The 23,964-nt window shown below is 46.7% G+C and overlaps 1 protein-coding gene across 4 annotated transcripts in view; it reads left to right on the forward strand.

Annotated features, from left to right (window-relative positions):
- The window catches only part of ULK2 (unc-51 like autophagy activating kinase 2), a 77,177-nt gene that overhangs the window by 19,086 nt on the left and 34,127 nt on the right, over nt 1-23,964 (forward strand). For 3 of the 4 annotated variants that reach the window (XM_063295731.1, XM_063295739.1, XM_063295748.1), the window contains exons 4-11: nt 10,425-10,457; nt 12,147-12,183; nt 13,448-13,621; nt 14,179-14,252; nt 15,711-15,812; nt 16,401-16,459; nt 16,631-16,713; nt 23,322-23,372. In XM_063295731.1, coding sequence (XP_063151801.1) covers nt 10,425-10,457; nt 12,147-12,183; nt 13,448-13,621; nt 14,179-14,252; nt 15,711-15,812; nt 16,401-16,459; nt 16,631-16,713; nt 23,322-23,372 — 613 coding nt within the window. The remainder of the gene's footprint in view (nt 1-10,424; nt 10,458-12,146; nt 12,184-13,447; nt 13,622-14,178; nt 14,253-15,710; nt 15,813-16,400; nt 16,460-16,630; nt 16,714-23,321; nt 23,373-23,964) is intronic. The other variant, XM_063295757.1, reaches the window with a different exon arrangement.

The raw sequence follows: 23,964 nt of genomic DNA on the forward strand, positions 1-23,964 counted from the left end.
TTTCAGTTCACTGACGCCCAGAATGTCTATCTTTAATCTTGACACCTCACCAATAACCACATCCAATTTGCCCTGGCTCATAGATCTTACATTCCAGGTTCCAATGGTGTGTTGATCCTTAGAACGTCGGATTCGCCGTTCACCACCAGCACCGTCGGCCGCTAGCCGTCCTTTCGGCTTTGAGCTAGCTGCGTCATCACGTCTGGGGCTAGTTGAGCTCATCCTCATTCCTCCCCAGTAGCATTTTAACCATCTTCCGACCTGGGGGTCTCATCTTCCGATGGTATACCGGCATATCTCTGGTTTACGATCCATTTAGTTTTCACGGCAAGAATACTGGGGTGGGTTGCCATTACCTTCCCCAGGGATCGCATTTAGTCTGACCTCTCTGTCATGACCTTCCCGTCTTGGGTGGCCCTTCACGGTTTAGCTCATGGCATCACTGAGGTGCTCAAGCTCCAGCACCACGGCAAGGTAACGATCCTTTGCTGAAGCCCCAGAGGAGACCTTCGGCATATTTGATAAACATCTCAGAAAGTGGGGGCACCTCCCAAAGCAGATTTCCTGCGAGTCTTTGTATCAGAATTGCATTCATTGTTTAATTATACCTGTTGCCTAATTTTGAACCTGTAAACTGCACTCCAGTATTAACTCTGCATTCAGGTGTCAGCTGCTGAAAATTTAGGGAGTTCACTGGAGTGTGCGGTTGGGCCAGGAGCTTCTCAACTTTTGCGTGCAGTTGTCGCTGTGCTTCCTTCAAGTTGCAACCAGAGACAGGGCGGGAGAACAAAACCACTGCTGACGCAAGGCAGGTGTTCTGGGATGCTGCCTTACTTGGGACGGTTGCTAAACGAACTCTTTAACAGCTGTTCATTTAGTAGCCATCCTGAGTTACGACAGCACTGAAAAACGGCTCGCAGCTATTCCTTGCACTTACGACCATCACAGTGTCCCACAGTCACACGATCGCGATTTGGGCACTGGGCAACCATGACGCGTTTCCAACAGTTGCAGCATCCCGCGGTTGCATGGTTGTCATTTTTGACCTTCCCAGCCAGCTTCCGATAAGCAACATCAATCAGGAACCCTGTGATTCGCTTAATGACTGGGGTGATTCACTTGCCATGTGATTCGCTTAATGGCCACCACGAAAATGGCCATAAATTTGTGTCCAGACTTGCTTACCGACTGCATTGCATAGTGACCTAAATTCCGGTCCCAATTATGGTCGTTAAGCAAGGGCCATCTGTAATACCTGGGTGGTATCACAATGTGTTCCTTCTCCTTCAAAACTATATTTAAATGTTGGAGAAGGTTTTTCCTGGTTATATTCAGGCACTTTCAGGACTACACTTTGTGGTCTGTTTGTCTTAAATGGGTGATTTCAGGTACCAGTCTGGCTTCCCAAATATAAGAGAGATTGCTTTTGGCACATCTGTATTGGTATCAGCTGTGCAGCCAGCGGATGAACTGGCCACATGATCAGCTTCCAGGTCACATTCTGGGACAAGTTTGTGTTTGGGGCAGCTAATTCCTGTGTTAGCCTCTGAACACATCCCTAAAAGATGGGACCTGTCCCAGGATTCACATTTATTTCCTTTATGGGCAGGTAACCCCCAAAGACTCTTCAGTCCCATCTTCTCTGAGCTATATGCACAGAGCCTCAAATTTCAGCAATTGCTGGTTCATTCTTGCTGACATGGACTTATATTCAGACCAGTCAGCGGGCTAATGAGTTGGAGTGCCCCATACTATCATGAGAATGAGAAGGGGGAGAGTGCCTGAGAAGGAAGCTGGTTTTCTGTGCCAGGCATGGAAGTAAAACCAGATCTCTGCAGTAGGATGGGCCTTTCCTAGTATCAGCCTTCCCAGGTAGACCAGACAGGAAACACAACCAGATGAGCTAACTCTACTTTATTGTGAGGCTTCATTAACAGAATCTTGCAAGCCTGAAAGTACAGATCTCCTGCCGTCTCCTTTACAGCCTGAGAAACTAGGGAGGGTCCCTCCTGAGCCTTTTGCCCCATCCATTATGCAGCTGAGGGCTATGCTCCCTCTTATCTGACCGTTCCTTAGGCAACGTCTCTTTCCCCCGTCTCCTTTACAGCCCAAGAAACCAGGGAGGTTCCCTTCTGAGCCTCTTTTTCCACCCATTATGTAGCTGCGGGCTATGCTGTCTCTTATCTGACCGTTCCCTAGGCAGCGTCTCTTGGCCCTGCCTCCCAAGATCTTTCTCGCATGCCATTACACCCGGCAAGCAAATAAAACTTCAGGCCAGTAACTTCTGTATTGCAATGCATTCTCCTCCACCCAATCGGTGTTTGAGTCCAAAGCAGCCATTGCTGACCTTGTACCTCCAACCGGACTGTGATATTTGTCGTTCCTAGATGGTTGGGGAGGGTGGAAATGGTAGTTCAACAGACCTGGAGGGCACCACGTTCTAGGAGGCTGGATAAATGGCTGCTTGAGAGGAAGGCAGTAGAAAACTACAGGACTGAAATAGTTTGAGATACTCCTGTGGAAAGATTTGAACACTTGGAGTTTAATGTTGAAGGTCATTATAAGTTGGACTTTGGTCCACTCAGAATGTTTGACTGTTGATTAGTAAATATTGGCAAATAATAGTCAACTACTTCCAAAGCATTTGCCTCGCTAGTGTGATTAACCCAAACCCCATTGGCCAGTTTGGCTTGTGTGTTGATTTCAACAGCAGATTGATAGAATCTCATTAAATTGAAATCATTTTGAAGAAGAACTTGCAAGGTTGTAGTTTTGAACAGTAAGCATTTATTTCCTCTTTTGGCTTTCATCCTGGGAAAGCAGGAATGGGCTGCAGTTATGTTTTAAGAAAGGAAGGAAAGTCAGCCAAAAAAAACAAGTACACCGCACTCCTTGATATTTGGAACATGCGAAATAGGATGGTGAGGTGATTCTAGCCTGTGATCTTTGCTAGCAGCAGTGGCTTTGTTTCTGCCCCCCCCCCCTTAGAGGTGCCCACAATAATAGCAGGCAGCAAAATGAGAGAAGCTGCCATCTATAGTCTTGAATTGGTGAACCAATTAGTGTCATACCAATGCAAGATTTGTATGGAAAGCTATTTTGAACATATGCTGTAATAACAGGCAGAGTTAGTCTCCATACGTCAATCATCTTTGGCACATTTATTGGAGCATCCACAGCTGAGACAGTTTTCAGTGGTTATGAATCCATCTGTGGCTAGGATATAGCTTGGGCCAAAAAATACACCCAGTGGTAGTGTTTTGTTTTGTTTTGTTTTGTTTTGTTTTGTTTTGTTTTGTTTTGTTTTGTTTTGTTTTGTTTTGTTTTGTTTTGTTTTGTTTTGTTTTGTTTTGTTTCGCTTTAAAAAAAAAAAAATCCTTGGCAAAGCAGAGTGTGAGAGATGCCACTGCTTTGAGAACAACTTGTTTTATGTCCTGATTCTCAGGACTCTGTTCTCTTTTGATTCAAAAATATTTTAAGAACCATGTTATATAAATATAAGAACCGTGTTATATACCCTATTCTTCTGCTGGGGGAAAAAAACTCTGAAACTCTCAGAGCAGTTTGGATCAGTAATAAGACAGTTCCTCTTTTCAAACCTGAGAAGTTCTAACATGAAAGGAAAGGCCTTGGGAGGGAAGAGATAAAAGCAAAGTTCAGCCACTGGTTCTAAGCTGCAGAGTTATTATAACAAGCAGGTGAAATAAAACCAGAGCCTGTGTGTGCTGATCGCTTTTTCCAAGTAATCAGTGATAAAGCTGGTTCTCCAGCAGAGCTGATGCATCCCCTCAGCAAACGGAAGGAGCACATACTGTCAGCTGCATTATGTTGGTTCTGGTTTAAACCAAGAAGAGTTGCCTATTGAGTAAATTATGCAACGTTTCTTTTGCTAATAATAAGGCTTTTTCTGATGCAAAATTTATCCTAGGTTTGCTTGTTAAAGATGAAAGTTGCATGGGACATTGGATAAAGGCAGTCCTCACTTAGCGACGGTAATTGGGACTGGAATTCCCATCCCTAAGTGACGCAGTTGTAAAGTGGGATGTCACGTGACCACGCCGCTTGGCAACAGCAGTTCTGGCACTTCTGGTTGCTGCTGTTAAACAAATCGCACGGCGTAACATGGTCGTTTGCAACCTCCTGCCAGCTTGCCCATAGATTTTGCTTGTCGGAGGTGACAGCAGAGGTTGCAAGTGGGGATCACGTGACCCCAGGACACTGCGACGTGATTGCGAGCTGGTCACTGAACGCCTGGATCGTCATCACGTGACTGCAGGGACACTGCGACCATTGTAAAGACGAGGACTGGTCATAAGTGCCACTCATTGAGTGCCACCGTGAGTTTGAGCAGCCGCTGAACAAGTGGTCATTAAGAGGGTCACCTGTATCCCCAGTTGCTTGCTTTCTGAAATTTCAGCAACGAGACCATGTCCAGGCACTTCTTTGCCGTAATGAGATCTGGGAACTTGCTCTTAATGGGAAAGAAGTAGAGATTCTCAGGAAATTAAATTTTGCTCCCAGACCACTTTCTCTGCAATTTCTCTTCCCTTACCTCTTGGTCAGCTAGAAAATACAGGTAGTCCTCGCTTAACAGCCATTCGTTTAGTGACAGTTCAGTCTTACAACAGTGCTGCAAAACTCGACTTGCTGCCAGTCCTCGCACTTAATGACCGTTGCAGTGTCCCCACAGTAGTGTGATCATGGTTTCCATGCTTGGCATTCAGTTTGCATTTATGACCTTCACAACGTCCTGTGTCACATGATTGCAATTTTCGACCTCCCTGGCTGGCTTCTGACAAGCAAAATCAATGGGGAACTGCGTGATTTGCTTAACAATCATGTGGTTTGCTTAACGTCATGGTGATTCACTTAACGACAGCTGCAAAAAAAGTCATAAAATTGGGTTGGATTTGCTTAATGACTGCTTCACTTAGCAACTGGAATTCCAGTCCCATTGGTGGTCATTAAGCAAGAACTACCTGTGCCTGTAACCATTAATATAAGAAATAGGTCGTCAGTTCAACCTGTTACGATTCTGTGTCCTGTCCCAAACAGGGAGTTTGCCTTCACCCTTGTGGGATAAGATCATCTCTCCCTTTTCATATATTTTAAGGGTTGTTTCCTCTCTAGCACTGGCCAAATTATTAAGAATTCTTGTCCTGGATCCTCAGATTGCCAACTTTTTGAAGACTGTTCCTTTGATTTCCTTGAGAGTCATGCTGGCATGTAACACGTGGTTGGGTCTGGGTAAAACCATACTCTGGTTAGCGAAAGGAGTGAAATAGAGTCACACAAAAGTGAGATGGGCGGCTATATAAAATCGAATGAATAAATAAATGAATGGAAATAGCCTCTGTTTCTGATTCAGTTTGCTTATTATGTAAAGAAGGGTCAGGTAATTTTTGAGGGGAGATGGGCAGCGATAGAAATTTGAATAATAAATTTCTTTTTAGAACAAAACGCAGCACAGATGGAACTAACTCAACTTAAACAAAGCTGAGAATAGCTGGCCAAATCTACTTACAGGTGGAATATCTGGGACTCTGCAAAAGGAGGAGGTTGCTCTGAATTCTTGACCTACAGCTTGATTTTAAAAAAAAAATAAAAAATCAGAAAACAAGGATTTTTAGGGATTGGGTAACTCCCAAGGAGAGGAGTTCAAAGTTGGGTGCAAGGGTGGGTTATCCAGAGTGATTGGAGAAGCGTTTATGGCAGCCTTGAGAATGGTGCCGAAAGTTACGCCTTTAGCGGTGGTTGCCCTTGACCCGCACCGCTGAGCTGGTTTCCAGGTAGCCCGGCACGGAGGTGACCCCTCTCAAGTGATTTATAGCCCATCCTTTCAGCCAGCCCTCGCGACGGTCACAAAATCGAGGCCGTCTCTCTTGCTTGCACGCTGGAGGCGTTTCAGAGTCCTGGCAGCTACTTTCAGTGTTGAGATGATTGTCTCCCCCCCCCCCCCAACCTATCCCCACCCCGGTTGGGAGGAAACCTTGTGGGCCCTTCCTTATGCTTAGCCTCCAGTCTTGGACAGAGGATTGTAAATAAATCAACGTGCACACACACGCTCAGTGGCGCTTCAGTACAGGCAAAATAGAGCCTTGGCTTTTTCTGTGAGACCGCTGTGCTACCTTGAGGTTTGAGGCGTTGACCTCCAAAACATCTGGAGGGCACCAGGTTGCAGAAGGCTACTCTGAAGGTTCTCCAGGAAGCATTCTGATCTGGGACTCGCTTGAAAGCCGTGATTATCACGTTTAGTCCAACAAAGCAGGAGAATTTCTTTATTTATTTATAATTTTTATCCCAGCTTTATTACTTTTATAAATAACGCAAGGCGGCGAACATACCTCATTCTCCTTCCTCCCCCTCCTACTTTTCCCACCACAACCACCCTGTGAGGTGAGTTGGGCTGAGAGAGAGGGACTGGCCCATCCCCCTCAAAACAAGAAACCACCATTGTATTAATAACCAGTCCAGGAATGGGGGCAATGAGTGGACCCAGCCTGGTCTGATCTAACGGGCTGCCTTCCTCATTTAAAAAAAAAAAATAGAATGTACTCATCCGGCTGCACTTTGATCATCATAGGCCAGTAGAGCAGGAAGAGAACCTTTGTTCCATAGTCACTGTGTGTTCCTTGTTAGCGGGAGCCACCCGTCTGCTCCTCCCTGGATATCCTGCATTTTCTGAGGAATTCTCCCTTTCCTGCAAAGAATATTCGTTTGTTCTAAAGTTTTACTGATTAAATTGGTTAGATTAGTAAAATAAATTTGTTTGTTTGTTTCAAGATTTATGAGGCTGCCCAACTCATTATGTTGTATGCCACCCAGTGTGACTCTGGGCGGCATACAACATAAACACATGATAACAACAACAACAATAAACCACCAATATGTAAATGCAAAAGCTAAAATGTAAAAAGGCCACCAAGCCTAGGACAAAGCAAGCCTCAGGGAGGGGAGTCCCACTCAACCGTCCCCTAATGCCCGGGGAGGGGGGAGAGCCAGGTCTTAAGGGCCTTCCCAAGGGCAAGGAGAATTGGGGCCCTACCAATTCTGCCAATAATCTGACCCTGCTGGGAATGCCGGAAAGGTGCTTGCGGCAATGCTTGACAGGCTGGGAGAAAGCGTGCCAAAGCCCCTCACCCCCTTGTGGCATAGCGTGATCTCCCCTGTTTCTGTCTTTTCCAGAGCCCAGCTTTTGGGGTACCTGCTGCAAGGTATTACAGAGGTACGCAGAGATAGTGAAAGGAGTCCCTGTTCCTCCTGCTGTGGTGCAGCGGCCTTTTGCAGCACAGGAGTACGTGTTGAACCGGCTTTTTCTGTGGTGCTTTTACAACTTAGCACTGGAGCTATTTCAGAACTGTTCTGGATGGCTCAGATGCAATAATAAAGAGCACAAGGGATGCCCCAGGAGATGGGTTGCGTGAGGCAGTTACTCAGCATGGCTTTTGGGCCCTACTGCAGTCACTGTGGTTAGCTAAAGCTCTACTCTATTTCAGCTGTTGCCCACCTGTGTTCGGTCTGCTGAAGCCCAGGTTTTCCTGTTGAGTTACGGCCTAGACCAGCTCACTTCCCTGCATGGGAAGGAGTGGGGGGCTATAATGGCCTGGGGTGGCCCCTGATGGCCCAAAATGGGCTCGACTCTGCTAGGGCTGCTTTATTTCGCTTTCCTGGACGTGAGATTGGAATCGGGGCTCTGTTGTTTTATAGTCTCCACTGAGTTACTGGTCAGGTTACAGGCATCCTCCTCCATAGTGTTCTTTTATTTTTTTTAATTCCATTGGCTCCCCTCCAAAACTTTTACTGCTGCCCCTGTGCTAACAATAAATATAGCATGTAGGGCATTGTGAGCGACATCTGTGTGGGAGGACTGGTGTTTCTGTACAACTCTGGGTCTTTTTTCATGAGTCCATCAGTTCTCTGGGTGGCCTCCCAATTTTGAGCTGTGGGGCTGCCTAATGCTTGGATTTGAGTTCTTTTTCTTCTGGCTCTTTCCTGTTTCTCAGACAAACTGTTTAATTCCAACTGCTTGGCCTATCAGGCAATTCAGTCTTGTGGCATTGTAACAGGAGGCAGAGATTGTCGGTGGTAGGGGACACTGCAGACTAGGAATGGGGTGGGCTAAAGGCTGTCATGGGCCCTTCCTGTTTTCAGCAGCTGGTGATTGGGCATCCCATTTATGAGGGCCTTTTGAGCCTCATCCCAGTGTGGGCACCATGTTCCTCTGTTACCACCCCCTTTCCATGCGCGGTATTGTATTTTTGTGAGGCTGCCTATGCATTTTGCTGGCATCAGCTGCAGCAGGCTCCCTGCCTTCATTTCTCTGCTGAGTCTCATCTGTTTTTTAATAAAGGAGAGTAAAGCCAGAGGCCTCATTAGAAATAAACTCTGGGGCTTGTATTCTCTTACAGGCTCAGCAGTCACTGGTATTATCAGAACACTTATGTAAGCTGTTTCTCTTCTTTTAGACCTTGTAATTTAGATTATGCGTGGTTATGGGGCCCTTTGTTTCCGTTTCTCTTTGGGGGAAAATGGTTTATTTTCAGATAAAGCTATGATGTAACAGCACACATGTTTATAACTTACCAAAAAAAAATGTACCTACATATAACCAGGGTAGGACATAGGTGTCCTCTCGATTCTGAAGCAGCTTGGCCAATGGTAAGGACAGTGGTCCAGAAATTTGCAGGGTACCCAGTGCACCATCCAGTGAAAAGTAAATACCATCCTTTCCCCCAATAAATTCAGAATAGGGTATATGAGGATACCAAGTCATACACCTGTGTTTACAAGGTGGTAGCCTGATCTGTAACTCAGTGACAGAGGATGTGTTTTTCCATGTATACAACCCCCAGGGTTTCCAGCTAGGTTAAGAGCTGTGTCACTACTGATGGAGCCTGTTGCTGGTCAGAGAGCTGAAGGCTGACCTAGCAGGTTTCCCAGGGCAGTTTTGGCCCCTGTTTACTCTTTATGGATAAGTAACTGCAAGGGAGGTGATAATTCTGTGAAAGCCACCTGATGTCTCAAGGCCCAGGCGGGTTTTGATCCCTACTCCAAACGTAACATTATTTTTCATGCCACGTGTCTATATTGGCTTCTGTTTGTAACTCTGATGGTCCTAACCATGGCACATACAGTCAGCTCTGTTCATTTAGGTGGGAAGCAAGACTACTGTTGTAATGCTGTTTAATTAATTAAGATTACTGTTGTAATGCTGGAAACTGATTTCTAGATGGATCACTATCCTTGGAGTACAAATAGTCCTTGCTTAATGACTACAATTGGGGCCGGAATTTCGGTTGCTAGGCGAAGTGGCCATTAAGCAAATCTGACCTGATTTTACGACCTTTTTTGCGGTGGCCATTAAGCAAATCGCTGCAGGCGTTAAGTGAACCCCATGGTCATTAAGTGAGTCGTGCGGTTCCCTGGTGATTTTGCTTGCCAGAAGCCAGGCGGGAAGGTTGAAAATGGCGATCACGTGACCACGGGACGCTTCAACAGTCATAAACGCTAACCAGTTGCCAAGCACCCAGATCTTGATCACATGACCGTGGGGATGCTGCAAGAGTTGTAAGTGTGAGGACCGGTCGTAAGTCCGTTTTTCCAACGCCATCATAAGTCTGAACTGTCGCTAAATGGATGGTTGTTAAGTGAGGACTACCTGTACACAGAGGCTGAGGTACAGCAAGAACAGATGAGTTTCACTGCAGAAGTTTAAGCTGAAAAGTTTGAAACATGTTGGAGGCCTCTTGTGGCAGATGAAGTAGCTCTGCTTGGTCTTAGAGTTGGACCAGCAGTCGCTGGAAACCCCAGCCAGCCATTTAAGTCTGCCGCTGTAGATGAGCTGAGCTACGTCGCAAAGCTAGGTGAGTCTTCTTCCGTCTGGGCCATAAAGGGCTTCGGATTCAAAGCCCAAAAGGTGCTTCAGAGTGGGTGTAGGTTCTTGTGTAGCACCTGTCTGCGACTTCGTAAAGCCGCTGGGTCCTTTCCTGGAATTGTGCGGATGCCCACTACAGTTGCAGCGCAGTTCCAGGAAAAAAAATGCGCCCGGGTTAAGGAGTTGCAGACAGTTGCACCCTCGGTTACTCCAAAGCACCATAGATCCAAAGAGCTGCACAGTCCTGCCAGGTGTAACATTATAGTATGTCAAATTGTAATTAAGTTCCTTTAATGGTTTGTAATGCAAAACCTGAATCAATGTCTGTCTGTCCTTGTATTTTTTAAGCTTGATTTTATTTGAAAGCTGAGTAGCATGTCGGTTTCAAAATTAAAACTGGTACCTCAAAACTATAACTTTCTGCCTTATATGTGATTGTGCCATAAACGTCTCCAGTATAGATCAATGGCAGGTGGGTGGAAAGGAATTATTTATTCTAAGAAAGCTTCCACTGTTCTTCTTTAATGAGACATTTCTCTTTTTCTTTCAGGAAATGCCCAACTCTGTCTTTCTAGTAATGGAGGTGTGTATTTATGGTTTGGATGTCTTTGTGACTAAATTTGAGGGTTTTTTTCCCCCCCTGCCATCCTGAAGTTCCCCCTGGCCGCCCCCAAACCATCTGTGGTTTCTCCTGAACTGTCCTAAAGATAGTAGATATGGTACAGTACCATTGAAAATTCACCCCAAAATAATTTTGATCCACAGGTTTTGAACTCCAGTGCATAGTGTTAGGTGATCTATGCTGTAGGACACTTGCCTTGACATTTGATGCTCTCTAGTCACAAAAGTTGTTATTAAAAGCCGTTCTCTTTTTCCTTCACCCACATAGTGCCATGCAGAATATAGAACAGACTACGAAATGTGTGTCTGTGAATTGAGGGGAGGGGGACACTGTCGTGCCGGAATTTAGAGAGAAGGAAATATGGGGTGGAGGTGCAACTAGCAGTGGCTAAGAAAGAAACTTCAGAGGTTGTATAACACAGGAAAGAAAATCAGGTTTTCACTGTGCTGTTCCTTTTTCAAAAGTCTGCGCGTGTGATAGCCACCAGCCTTGGTAAATGTCAGTGCTTGGAGAGGATTGTTCTCTTTAAGCTTGTCCTCAGCCCTTCATAGTCATCAGTGCCAAGCAGTTGAGCTGGTGCAGTACAGCGGCAAAGCTTGAAAGATTGCATGCTTTCAGATGCACCAGGCAAACAGAAGGCATTGGGTTTGTTTCAGGTGTGGGTACTAGCTAGTTGGTTAAAAAAAACGGGCAGGAGGTCATAGATACTTTTCCAGGATTATTTCCACTATCTCTTAGCCGTTATTTCAGGCTTAGAAGACCTCATCAAGGGGCTTGAACCAACTAGCTAGTATCCACGCCTGAAACAAATCCTGTATCTTCTTTTCATGTTGCTTGTTTCCCCTGATTTTCTTTCTCTAATTTTTTTCTCCTTTACGATGAGGAACTCTTTTTAAGTCCCACCAAATCCTAATATGGCAAGTGATAAATACAGGATTTGTCTGTGGCCCAGGTGGATCTCCTGCTCCACAGCACAATTAATGTTACTTTGACACACTATTGACTGTCCCTGGCAACTAAAAGCTGGGCTGCTTTTTTCTGTGTGCTATTAAATATCCAGTCCTTAGTAAGTTCCATTAAATAAAAGCATCAGCGTATTTGTAATTCTCTAAACATTGTATCTGCAGTTGCGTGAATAATTTTACAGAAACGTATGCAGCGTTTCAATTGGCAAATGCTTATATTTTTCCCTGGATCGTTCAGCCGTCAAATATGTGGGCCTCGTGCAGATGCAACACTGAGTTGACTAGAGAAGCAGCCTTGCGTGTCCTCTCTGTCACCTCCTTACACCCAGGCTTCCTGTTGTCGTTTTAATTTCCAGAGTGTGGTCAATTCCGCCGTGTTACGTCTGTGGTGATATTCGCTAATCATGGTTATAACTCTGAACCATGGTTCACACCTAAGGTTACAAGCTGATTTAGTGGGCAGTGCCAATAACAAGCAGAAGATTCCCCCCCCCCCGAAGTACACTCTAAAAATGAAACCAAGAGAGGGATCTCTAGACCAGAAGTCTGTGCTGTGGGTGTTCTTGACCTCTGAACTAGGGGTTGTAGATTTTGTGCCGTCAGCTTTTCGGGTAAATAGGCTAAGCTTGCAACCTTCAGCCAATCTGATGCGAGCCCTCCCTCCCTCCCTCCTTCTCTTTCACAGTATTGCAATGGTGGAGACCTAGCAGATTACTTGCAAGGTAACAGCTCTTCCTCTTTATTGGCAGCCCTGTAATGTTCAGGTGCCATCACTGCCCCCTTTGATGTCCTTTTCTTGCTGGATGCTAGCAGAGAGTAGGGAAGGGGTATAGTGCTGTTGATCTTTTTAGCGAGCTTTTCCCAGACTACCGGAAGGGATGAAGCTAAGCGTGCATGCAGTCCACGCTTTCTTTAAATAAATTTGTAAAGGGAGCTACATCAGCGTGGCTGGAACAGGACGTAAAACGTCATCCTTGGTTTTACAGTTGGGCCTGGGAGATGGTTGCCCTTATTTTGATTTCCCGAGGCCTGGTTCTAGACATTTCCTACGTTCCCTGCAGCAGGCGGATCACACTTTTTGAAAGAGAGCATTTTTCCTCCAGGGGATTTTGAGGCTGAGGAGAAATACCTTCAGGGCCTAGTGAGCTGTAAAGTTCAGGGTGGCTATTTTTGGACTTTGAGCATCATTGCACAGCTGCTGTGGGAAAGTTTGAGTGATGTTTTGTGCCCTTCAGAACCCAGCATGGCCCTCTTCTCTGTGCTGGGTGTCAGCAAATGTGAGAAGACTCCTGCCTGGGGCATTAGATTGGCCACGCTGAGAAGCAGAATGTTGAGCTACAAAATTCTGGCCTAATGCAACTGGGCTTTTTAAAAGCTCAAGGCAGGTGCTAGCATAAGGTATTTCTCCATGCCACTGGCCACATAGGTGCAAAGCACCTCACTATTTGTGTTGTTCTGTACAGTCTGTTGCCCTTCAGACACGCAGGTTATGGCTCCCGTTTTCCTTGTCCCCTGCTATTATTGGATATGGAAGTCAAAGTCCAGCATGTCAGCCAGACATGCCTGCATCATTCTAAGTCTGGACGTCTCTGGCTGCGGCTGCCAGATAAGGTGCAACTTTTAAGGCGTGTTCATAAAGCTTCTTGCGTGGGAGGGGCACCTTTTTCAGACAAATGTTAATGCTTCATAGCATTTGTACTTAATGGTCTTCCTGAATTTGCCAACAAACCAACCCCAGTTCTCCATATTGATGAGGTTACCCAGTATGATTATATTCTTCCTGGATTTTTCATTTGAGGATGAGAAGTATATTGTAAAAGGGAACCGAGGATAATCCAGGAAGAGTGGAATCCTTTGAAATTGTGTTTGTATTGAGAGGGGCTGATCCAAACTTACACATAACAGTTCCACCATCATTTATGAAGGTTTTGAAATGCAGAAGGCATTAAACAAATAATTTTACCCCACCTCCTCACCCTCTCTCAGCAAAAGGAACACTCAGCGAGGATACCATCCGCGTGTTCCTGCAGCAGATTGCGGCTGCCATGCGTGTCCTCCACGGCAAAGGCATCATTCACAGGGACCTGAAGCCGCAGAACATCCTGCTGTCATACGCCAGTCGCAGGAAGTCGAGCGTCAGTGGCATACGCGTCAAGATAGGCAAGTCAGCGCTGATGCCCCGGTGTGGACTCTGTGGAATGAGGGGCCCGTCCTCAAAGGTTACTTTGAGGAGCCACAGCGAGCTGGAAAATGGCATCTCTTGCTTCGCCGGAGCCATGTTGGTGGTGTTTTTGCCCTCTGCACGCAGTGGCACTTTCATTTGATATATTCCTCAAAATGCCAAGGGCTAGAGGTTAGCTGTGATCGACTGCAGCCCACAGTGGGTGCAGTGCATGAAACTCCCCAACCGTCAGAAATAACTTTTCGTTCCCAAAGCAGATTTGAACAAGGCAGACTTTTGCTTGTGTTCATTGATCTGCTTCAGTCAATCCTATATCCAGTCTGGGAAAGCGTTACTAGGTGAGGAGGCCCTGGCATTGTGGCATGCGCTCCCACCCTACCAAATGTCATTTCCTGACTGGCTGGGAGATGTGGGAGTCAAAGCCACAGACCTCTGGAGGTTCCAGGTTGGGAAAGGTTGGTCTGCGTTATGCCTGCCTACGTCGTCCTCTCCTCAGCAGTTGAGAGCTCAGCAGCATCTGTTTTTCTTTAAGCAGCTGACTTTGGATTTGCCCGTTATCTCCAAAGCAACATGATGGCGGCCACCCTCTGCGGCTCCCCAATGTATATGGTGAGTGAAGCCTCCTTGGTTTTCTTCTGCTGTGGTAGGGCTTTGCAGCTAGGATTTTCGGTCAGAGCAGTTTCAGCTGTGCGTGTGTCATTGACAATTTTCACCCACTCCTGTATCATGCAGAAAGAACTGAGGACGAGAGCCAGTGGCTTAATGAAAAGCCAGCTAGAGATCTCATAGCAGAGAGGAGACTTGAGCTTAGGGGTTCAAAATTCAGGCCCTTAGCTCTCTCTTTTTCATTGGCTGCATTTATGTCATTGCTGCTGCTTCGGCTACTTAACAATCTCTTTTCAGAGAGTTTTCATGTTTTTTCCAAAAGCTTATTGGGGTGGTTATTGATGGTTGAATGCCTCCTTCTCCTAATCTGATTGGCTTGGTCTGAGTTCTAGTCCTGCCTCAGGCATGAAAGCTGGCTGGGTGACCTTGGGCCAGTCATGCGCGCTCAGCCCAAGAGCCAATCAGGCGTGGTATGAGAGTTCTAGTCCCGCCTTAGGCACGAAAGCCAGCTGGGTGACCTTGGGCTGGTCCCTCTCTCTCAGCCCAACCCACCTCACAGGGTGGTTGTTGTGGGGAAAATAGGAGGAGGAAGGAGTATGAGGTATGTTCACTGCCTTTATATTATAAAGGGGGGGGATAGAAAATCAATAAATAAAATAAATAATCACAGACACATCCTGCTCTTCAGGAGTTCCTGTTAGGCTGAGGTTTAACAGATGTGGTCAGGAGGACTTGGGACGGTTGGAGATGGCACTGTGATTTCACTTTTGCTAAGAGGAGGGGGGGGGAACTAAGTGTATATGTCTTCCCAGCTGCTAACTTTTAATTAGCATCCAGAGCACCAAAACATAGGATTAAAAACATCTAGTGCATAAAATACCTGCCAGCATACTGTGACACGGCTACTCCCAGGAATAGGCCAACCTCCACATCCCCAAATTCATCACTAAAGAGTCAAGTTTTGACAACTCTTCAGGAGTCCTATATATGGAGCAGGACTGGATATCTGGCGTTAAGCCATCCCATCAAAGGGGGAGCAATCTGAGAAGGCTCACCCCGTGGGTGGCATTCCTCCAAGGAAGGGATCTTCAGCAAGCCCTCTCCTCCTGATTCACAGGATGGGCATATTCAGTGCAGAGAAGGGTGGTCTCATAGTTTTCCAGGCCCAGAGCCATGGAGGGCTTCAAACACGGCAACCAGCACCTTGAATCGTACCCAGTACAATACACGCCTGGGTCCATTCTCTAGTGCCAAACCCCATGGCTAAAAAGCAAGAAAAACATTTTTTTCCCGTTGTGGGGCTAAAATTAAAGTGGACAAAAGGCGTGCCATAGCTCAAGGTTACTACTGTGTGGAGACCAGTCTCCCTGCCACACAGTAGCTTGCACAGTTTCCTGAGTGCTCGTCTCTCGCACAGCTGCCACCACTCCCCTGCCCCTCAATCTTCTTTTTGTTTTCCAGGCACCCGAAGTGATCATGTCACAGCACTATGACGCTAAAGCCGACCTGTGGAGTATAGGGACGGTTATCTACCAGTGTCTGGTTGGAAAGCCACCCTTTCAGGTAGGGGCGGAGCACAGGAACGCTCTTAAGAGTAGTCTCGTTGAAAATCAATCCCCATCATCCCAAAGAGGGTGTTTCGTGAGTAAATCCTTGCTGCATCTTTGCAGGCTCAAGTAAATCTTGAAAATGAGCGCTGAAAGGGGTTAGGAAATGGAGGGCTAACCTTGGGGCTATCTACTTTTCTATCTCTTTGGAGTGATTTGTTCTTTTCTTCCCTGACACGGACTGTAATTTGCTGCTGCATTGGTACCAGGGCACTGCTAATCGTCCTTATTAACCAGTTTTTACGTTCTAAAACAGGTACTGTGGTTGGGTTTGCCCATCACGTTAGTGCAGTGTTCCTCAACCTTGGCAACTTTAAGAGGTGTGGACTTCAACTCCCAGAAACTCCCAGCTTTGCTGGCTGGGGAATTCTGGGAGTTGAAGTCCACACCTCTTAAAGTTGCCAAGGTTGAGGAACACTGCACTAAGGTGATCCTGAGTTGTTGCACAATGTCAGAACCAAGCAACCGCCATTTGGTTTTGAGCATTGTGTGAACCCAGCCTAAATCGCCTTCAGTTAACTTTTGGCCAATCCCATTTTTGCAGGCAAATAGTCCTCAGGATCTGAGAATGTTTTACGAGAAGAACAGAAACCTCATCCCTAGGTAAGGTTTACCTCCACTAAATCGTAGCAGCTAATTCCAGTGCATTTGTCTGTCCTAGCCTTGCCCCAGGTAGCAGAGGGGGGGCATTGTATTCCAGCCCATCTAGATGGCTCCAAACTGGGGAGAAGCCACCATCATAAATCTCCGGCTTTTTCTTTGCTTTGCTTCTAGTATCCCCAGGGAAACGTCAGCTTACTTGTCTGATTTGCTTTTGAGCTTGCTTCAGAGAAACCAGAAAGACCGAATGGACTTTGGTGAGTAAAGATCTAGCTTAGTCTTCCCTGTAAAGCTCCACCTTCCTTTTGCTTTCCGATACGGAAGCAAACTGATCTGGGGGCGTCTGAGTAGCGTTCCATTCAAATGAGCAGGGCAGTGATTTTACAGGACTGGTTCAAAACTGTAGAAGCCCAGGCTGGTTGTTGTAGATGTTTTGTTGTTTCCAGGAAAGGTAATAACTTGGTAAAATTGAGCAGCCTAGCAGTGTGAAATGGGCCATCTCTGAGGCACCATTTCCTGCTTTATTTGTCAGAATTATATCCTGCCTTCCCTTCAGGAGCTCACAGCTCTCTTTGCAGCCATCCCTTCTCGCATTTTCCCCAAACAGGAATCTTGTGAGGTAGGCTGGGGCTGAGATGGGCTGGCCCAAAGTCACTCAGGGAGATTCTGCTCCTAAAGGTGGACGTGGACCTGGATCTCCCCTGTCCAACATTGTGAAGTTGTCTTGTGCATATTTAGATTAAGTGGACAAGGCTGGTGTGATGGAGAAAGCCCATCAAGTGTGCTGACGCTCAAGTGTAGCATTACTTTGCCTTACCTCTTTGTGCCTTCTTACATTTTCCCTAGGATGGTCAGACTGGGCAGATAGTCAATTACCAGCCAAGGGCCTAGTGACTTCTCAGAGCCTAAAGGCATTCTGGGAGAAAAGAGGTTGCTGAATCCGTAGGGTCATGCAGTGCTTCAGAATCCGTTCAAAGGAAATGCTTCTGAGTGTGCAGTTGTGGGAGGCAAATTTAGCGCCCCGAAGAGACTATCTGTAGCTCAGGGTTGAACTGTGGAGTCCTTGCTGCTTTCTGAGCTTGGTGGGTTTCTTGCAGATGTTTCATTGCCCGACAAGGCAACATCTTCAGTGCTAGAAGGGAGTGGGGTTTGCCCCAAAGTAGCCCCTGTCTGCAACCTCTGAAAGCAACTGTGTCTCTTCCCTGGTTCATGCAAGGCTGCCCTTGGAAGCAGCTCGGCTGCTTTAAGGACTTGCCAGACAGATGGCTGCGTTCAGGCTTTGAAGGGCCTTTCTGGGATCGGATCCAAAGCCCTGCAGGGACTTTGCATCCCGAGCCTTGGCTGGTGGTCCACAGCACCTTCTGCCTACCCCATACATAACACAAAAAGGGACTCTTTCCGACAGCTGCCTCCCAGGTAGGACAGTGGGCGAAAGGAAAGTGGAAGGCCAGCTTGTAGCATAAGCCTTCCACAAGCCACCTCGCCCAGTGCCAGCTCAGAACCCTGAAAATGGTTATCCGGTAGCAGCTGGGATTTTAAAAATAGATCCCAGCTTTCAAAAGGCTCTGTCTGAAACAGAATGTGACGCTCTTAAGAAACCCAGAAGTAGAGAGAACCTAGTGGTGGATTTGGTCCCTTCATCACCCCCCCGCCCCCCCAAAAATCCACAGAACAGTTCTGAAAACAAGTCAGATAGCAGGTCCTTTCTCAGTGGCTTCAGGCCTGTTGTTTGGGCCTGAATATCTGGGCTAGGCTTTTTTAATCCATTTATTAAGTCTGGATTGATTTCCTGGTGGCATCTCATTTTATTTCATCTTCCAGTCCACAAGGGCTCTAATTGACAGCAGCTGGCATCAGAATGCCAATACCGCAGAGTGGGCAATTTCCCTCCTGGGTTTGTCACTTCGGCTCAGCTGTTGGGTCAGTGCCCAGTGATGGTTGATGGAGCACTTCCTGTTAGGAACGATACGTGGTAAACAGTGCAAGATGCTTAGATAATCCTGGATTTCTTAGAAATAGAGCTGTGTCCAAGGTTTTGTTTTTTGTTTTAAATAACATTTAAAGCAGGAACAAGCTGTATGCAACCTGTAAGTCGGACCCATTGTGTTAATGATTAATAATAATACCAAAAAAAAGCTAGAACAAGACCAGCTCTGAAAATAGCTTGCCACGCTATTTATAGCTCTTGCGTCTAACGTCTTTCTTGGCTGCTGCGATTGTTGTCTGGGAAAGTTTCTGACGAAATTCTTGTTCTGCCAACTCAAGTTTTGATCAGTCAGTGATCAGCTGATGCTGAGGAGAAGGGGAAGAGAGCGAGAAGGAAAACAGTTGCTCCGATTTTACTTAACGGCCTGCAGGGAATAATAGGTTTGTTTTTCTCTTCACGCATATTTCAGTTTGCCTGGAATTTACTAAGCTTTGTTCCCTTGTTGAAAACAAATTCCCTGAAAGACATGAAGCCAAAAAAGAAGAAAAAAGGGTGGGGAAGGAAGAGAAAGAGAATTACATTTAGACTCTGCATTTGTTCTTGGATCTCTTTAAAGCATTTCTTTCTTTCTTTGTGCGATTTATATGGTTGCCCGTCTTAAACAACTCTGGGTGACTCACTGCGGCAATAAAACCAATAACAATACAACAATCGTAAAACAGTAAAACAATTTGTACATATATAGGTGACCAAATTTTCATTAAATGAATCAGATACAGAGTCTGGTCTAAAAAGGAACGTTAATATTCCTCCTGAACATTTGCCCTCCACTCCCGTACGGCTCCCGTAACTCAAGAAAAATGGTTTCGGCGTGCATCGATTAAAGCTGCCTTTCTCAACCTTTTGACCCTGGAGGAACCCTTGAAATATTTCCCAGGCCTCAGGGAGCCCCTGCATATCCAGGCTCAAATATAGGCCAGAAGTTGCAAAGTTATTCCATTCGTTTCACGGGCAGGCCTGTCTAGATGCATTAACAGTGTTCTTAAACTAAAAATGAAGAATGAAACTTGCCTCTTCCATGTGAAGCTGCCCAAATTCGAAATAAACTTTTAAATAAATTGTGATCTCCCAGGGAACCCTTAGCAACCCCTTGTAGAGCCCGAGGGTGCCACGGAACCCTGGTTGAGAAACCCTGGATTAAAGGCTTTCCATGTGGCTGCGGGGGTTTTGCTGTTGGGCTGGGGAAAGAAGATGTGGCGGCCTTGCGTCAGGAAAGCTCTCTGCTCTCCTGTCATCCTGCTGCTTTGCCATTGGGGCAGTGGCCTCTTGGGTTCAGGAGTGCAACGAAAAGGGTTTAGCCATTCCGGCATGCGTTTTAATTTTTCTGTTGGAAGTTCATTGCTTTCTTGAAGAAGCGTGCTTTCCTTTCTGATTCCCTGTCTTAACAAGTTTTCCAGCCGGGACATTGTTTGTGATGGGCAAGGCATTCTGGATTCAAAATGAATATTGAACTGGGTCAGTTGTGGTCCAAATGTTCTGTCATGGGGAAACAGTGTGAAAAGAGGCTTTTGTTCCCTCTGTCAGATTGCTGAGGATGAGGCCGTTCACGCGTCAGTACAAAAGACTCTGGAATGTTGCGGTCTCAGAAGGATAAAGCTGGAAGGGACCTTAGAAGTCATCTAGCCCAACCTCCTGCCTAGTGCAGGATCCACTAGAGAATTCTGACAGTCCATCGGCCAGCCTCCGCTTGAAGCCCTCAAGTTGTGACTGGGGGTCCCTTCTCTTTGCCTAGCGCGCTGGCAAAAGGATTCTCTTTGGCCACAGATTTTGCTCTAAGCGCTCTTGCTTGGAAGAAGCTTCCCCAAAATAGGAGCCGCTGCACCAGGCTGTGCCTTTCCGATCTGATTAAATGGACACGTGGAAGTCGAGAGTGAGCTGCTTAGCTGTGTTCTTGCTGGGTGGTTTTGACCAACAGCGACAAAACTCCCACTCCCCTCTCCCCTCTCCCCCATCCTTGATAATCATCTGTAAAACAAAGCTCCTCAGGATTGTATGTTCAAATAGTTGGGAGGAAGGCTAAGATGTGGGAATTACAAAAATAGGCAGTAATCTGACGACACTTGGGAGCCAAAGGGGGAACCTTGCTCAATCTTGAGAGCCGGGGGCAAGGGTCCAGTGGAAGTTAATCAGTAAGATGGAAAACATTTAGAGTCCTTTAAAGCAATAGTTCCTCTGGTTCTGCAGGCTGAGCGCACAGGACATTCTGTTCTCATCCCAGGTAACAATCCCGCATTTTTCTGGTTATCCAGACTGTTCTGTCTGGACCGGAGAACACCGTGTTCTGACCGAGGATGTCCAGTCCACTTGATCAGCGGCCTTTTCATCCAGGGATTTCAAATGCCCCAGGTGGCTGATGTGCACTTGACGCTGGCTGCTGTTTGCTCTGAGAGCACACACCTTGGCTTAAGCTTTGTTAATCATCCCCACTGACCTGATCAACAATTAGCTACGCAAACACAAAGCCTTTTTGTAGGGGGAGGTTTATGGGAGGCAGCGTGGAGAACATCCGCCCTTTGATCTTTGACACACACACCCTCCGTTTCCCCGTGCGGTTCCAAGGAAACTTTCGTCAATAAAAGAGAGTCTGTCTTCCCACCTGGAAGGTCAGAGGTGAATGTTCTGGTGGTTTGCTGGAGAGCAGAGCTTTGGGAGAAGGTGTTTCAGCCACCAACTGCTGCACCTATTTCCAGTATAAGAACAAGAAAGCATGCACATGCACATGCACATGCACATGCGGGTGTGTCCTTTTGGATGGCCCCAACGAAAGTATTATCCTCTGTAGATTTTGGATGCTTTTGCCCCCCCCCCTCGTGAACCAACACAGCTGCCTTTGTTCTTTGTAACAGTTCTGAGAGCAGCAGACATGTGAGAGTGGCCTGTGCAGGACTTGACCCAGAATTCTTTAAACCTACTACTACTATTATTATTATTATTATTATTATTATTATTATTATTATTATTATTTTAAAACGAGTTTCTGCCCAGGCTTAAGAGTCCTGGTGAAACTGATAACAATTCATCAGGCCACTTTTATCAGCTCTCCCCACTTGCTTGACATCTGTCCACAGCTATCAAAAAAGCTGTGGGCTTTTAATTTTTTTTTTTTTTTAAATATTAGGATCGTTCGATAGAAAAAAGCTCCAGCATGCACACATGAGGCAAAAGGCCGCCAGTTTCCGACTGTAACCCAGATGCCCTCTTTATTGATTTGTTTCCACCTTCAGCAACTCAGAAGGGCAGGGAGCCCTCTGGGAGGAGATGTCATGATGGCCATTGCGATGTTTGCGACATCGTAACGGCTCGCATGACAAAGCGCGGATGCGTGTCAATGGCTGGAGAGGTGCGGGCGATAAACCGGACAAAAGAAGGTAATGGGGTTGGGAGATCTACTGAACAAACAAGGTCTCATCGCCCGGTAATCGACCATTGACACCATTGTCAAAGAAATGATCAGGGCGAGGTTCGGAAGGGCGCATCCGGGCTTTTGAGGAATATCGAGGTCTAATCGCCCGGTAATGGACCATTACCTTGCAGGAAGATAAACGGGGCGATGCCCGGGGCGAATGGGGCTGGACGACCTCTCACCTATCAAGTCTGGATGGCCTGTCACCCCGTGGAACTCGTGGGGCACACCCGGGGAGTGGGGGGGTGGAGCGCTGTTTGGCGCGAGACTATTTAATTCAACTTTTGGCGCGCTTCCCTCACTCTCAGCTTTTTACTGGTGTGCATCCTATTCTAAATAAAAGCCAGAGCTTAAACTTGATTTAGAGTCTGAGTCTCTTATTCGGTCTTAGGCATTCCTTACAGGAGCGTTGATAGGCATCCCCTTCTCCAGTGGATGAAACCAGGCTTGGCAAGAAATCTGTATCTGCCCAGATTCGCTTTTGCTGAAATTAAGGACAGCCGGCATGTGACTGTGTGCCTGTAGGGACGAAAGCAGCACAGTAGGTTGAAGAAGCATTCCCTTGGTGGACCAGGTTCTTCAGATGGGGCTCTGTTCCCTTTTGTCCCGTTCAGTTTTCGGCCAATTTGGTGAAACGGGCATGTCGAAAGGGGAGTGGGGGTTAGGAAACCACTGCCAAGCGTTGAATGCTTTTGCAGTCAGATCCAGGCAGAGAAGTAATGGCATTCGTTGGCATTTACAAGGGAAGCGAAAAGAGTCTTTTTTTGCTGAGTATTTGGTTCTTAATTTGGTGGGGAGAAGTTACTGCCTTGTGTTACTGTTTGGGTTTTGTGTTTTTTGTAGGGTTTTAAGGTTTTGCATAGGTGAACTCAGTCTTGCAATTGGGGCAGCACAGAAGCAGATAGACAGTCAGTCAGTCCCCAAAAGAGGGACTCTGAGCAGTTTACAATAAAGCTAAAAAAGGTTAAAATACAATAAAAACAAGATATATAAATATAAGTATAAAATATAAAGTAGCATCCAAGATGGCAGTTGAAAGTTCTGATTCAGATTCATAAATACACAGGAACCATTTTAAGGTGCTGGCCTTAACCCCCCCTCCCCCCCGATCTGTCGGCGCTTCGTGTAATAGAGCCTTCTCCAGCTTGGTCCCCTCAGGGTGCGTTGGGACAGCGTCTCCCACCAGCTGGGAAGGGGCCGTTGCAAGGCACCTGGAGGAGGTTCAGGCTTGGCAAAAGATACCTTAAGATGACTGGCCGGTCCCAGAGTGAGGGCAGGGGGGTGGGCATGCCCTCTTTAAAACCATGGACTGCGTTTCCTTTTCCAAATGCCTCTGCCTTTGGAAGGCTCTGATAACTTTGTAGGAAGGTATTTAAGCCCCAGGGGGCTGTGGGGTTCAGACAGGCTGCTGACTGTGAAGCCAATTCTCCTGGCTACACCTGAACACGTTTTGTGGTGGCTCTTTTCTCTTGCAGAAGCCTTCTTCAGTCACCCCTTCCTCGATCAAGTTTCGACCGTCAAAAAGTGTAAGCAGAAACGTCCCTCTCTGCTGACCCTTTGGACCTTCCGCAGGGCATGAAAGGAAAGACCTCCATGCTCCTTCCAGCATTTGGGCTGGGAGGCTAAACCAGGCTTGTTGGTGGATTTGTCTGTTTTGTTCTGTATTGACTGAAAATAGACTGTTTTTAGAGCTGTAAGGCAAGTAAGTGGCTGCTGCCGGGTGGGGGAGGGTGCGCAGGTGGGGGAGACTTATCTGAGCAACTTGCGACCTTCCCTGCTGGCTTCCCCGTTGACTCCGCTTGTGGGAAGCCAGCGTGGGAGGTTGCAGATGGCGATCTTGTGACCACGGGACACTGCAACCATCGTAAGTGTGAGCCAGTTGCCAAGCACACAGACTGCGATCACATGACTGCAGGGGTGCTGGACGGCCAGAACTTTGAGGACCAGTTGTAACCACCACTCATTCAACGCTGTCGTAACTTTGGACAGTCGCCAGACGAGTGGTCACTAACCGAGGACTACCTTTATTGCTGTCATCTTCGATTTTTGTGCAGTCTAGACTGCAGCCCACTGCTTTCAAATCCTGGAGGCGTGCACCTGCACAGTTTCCCTGCAAGT

This window comes from Candoia aspera, chromosome 1 (assembly GCF_035149785.1).
Source record: "Candoia aspera isolate rCanAsp1 chromosome 1, rCanAsp1.hap2, whole genome shotgun sequence".
Lineage (NCBI taxonomy): Eukaryota > Metazoa > Chordata > Lepidosauria > Squamata > Boidae > Candoia > Candoia aspera.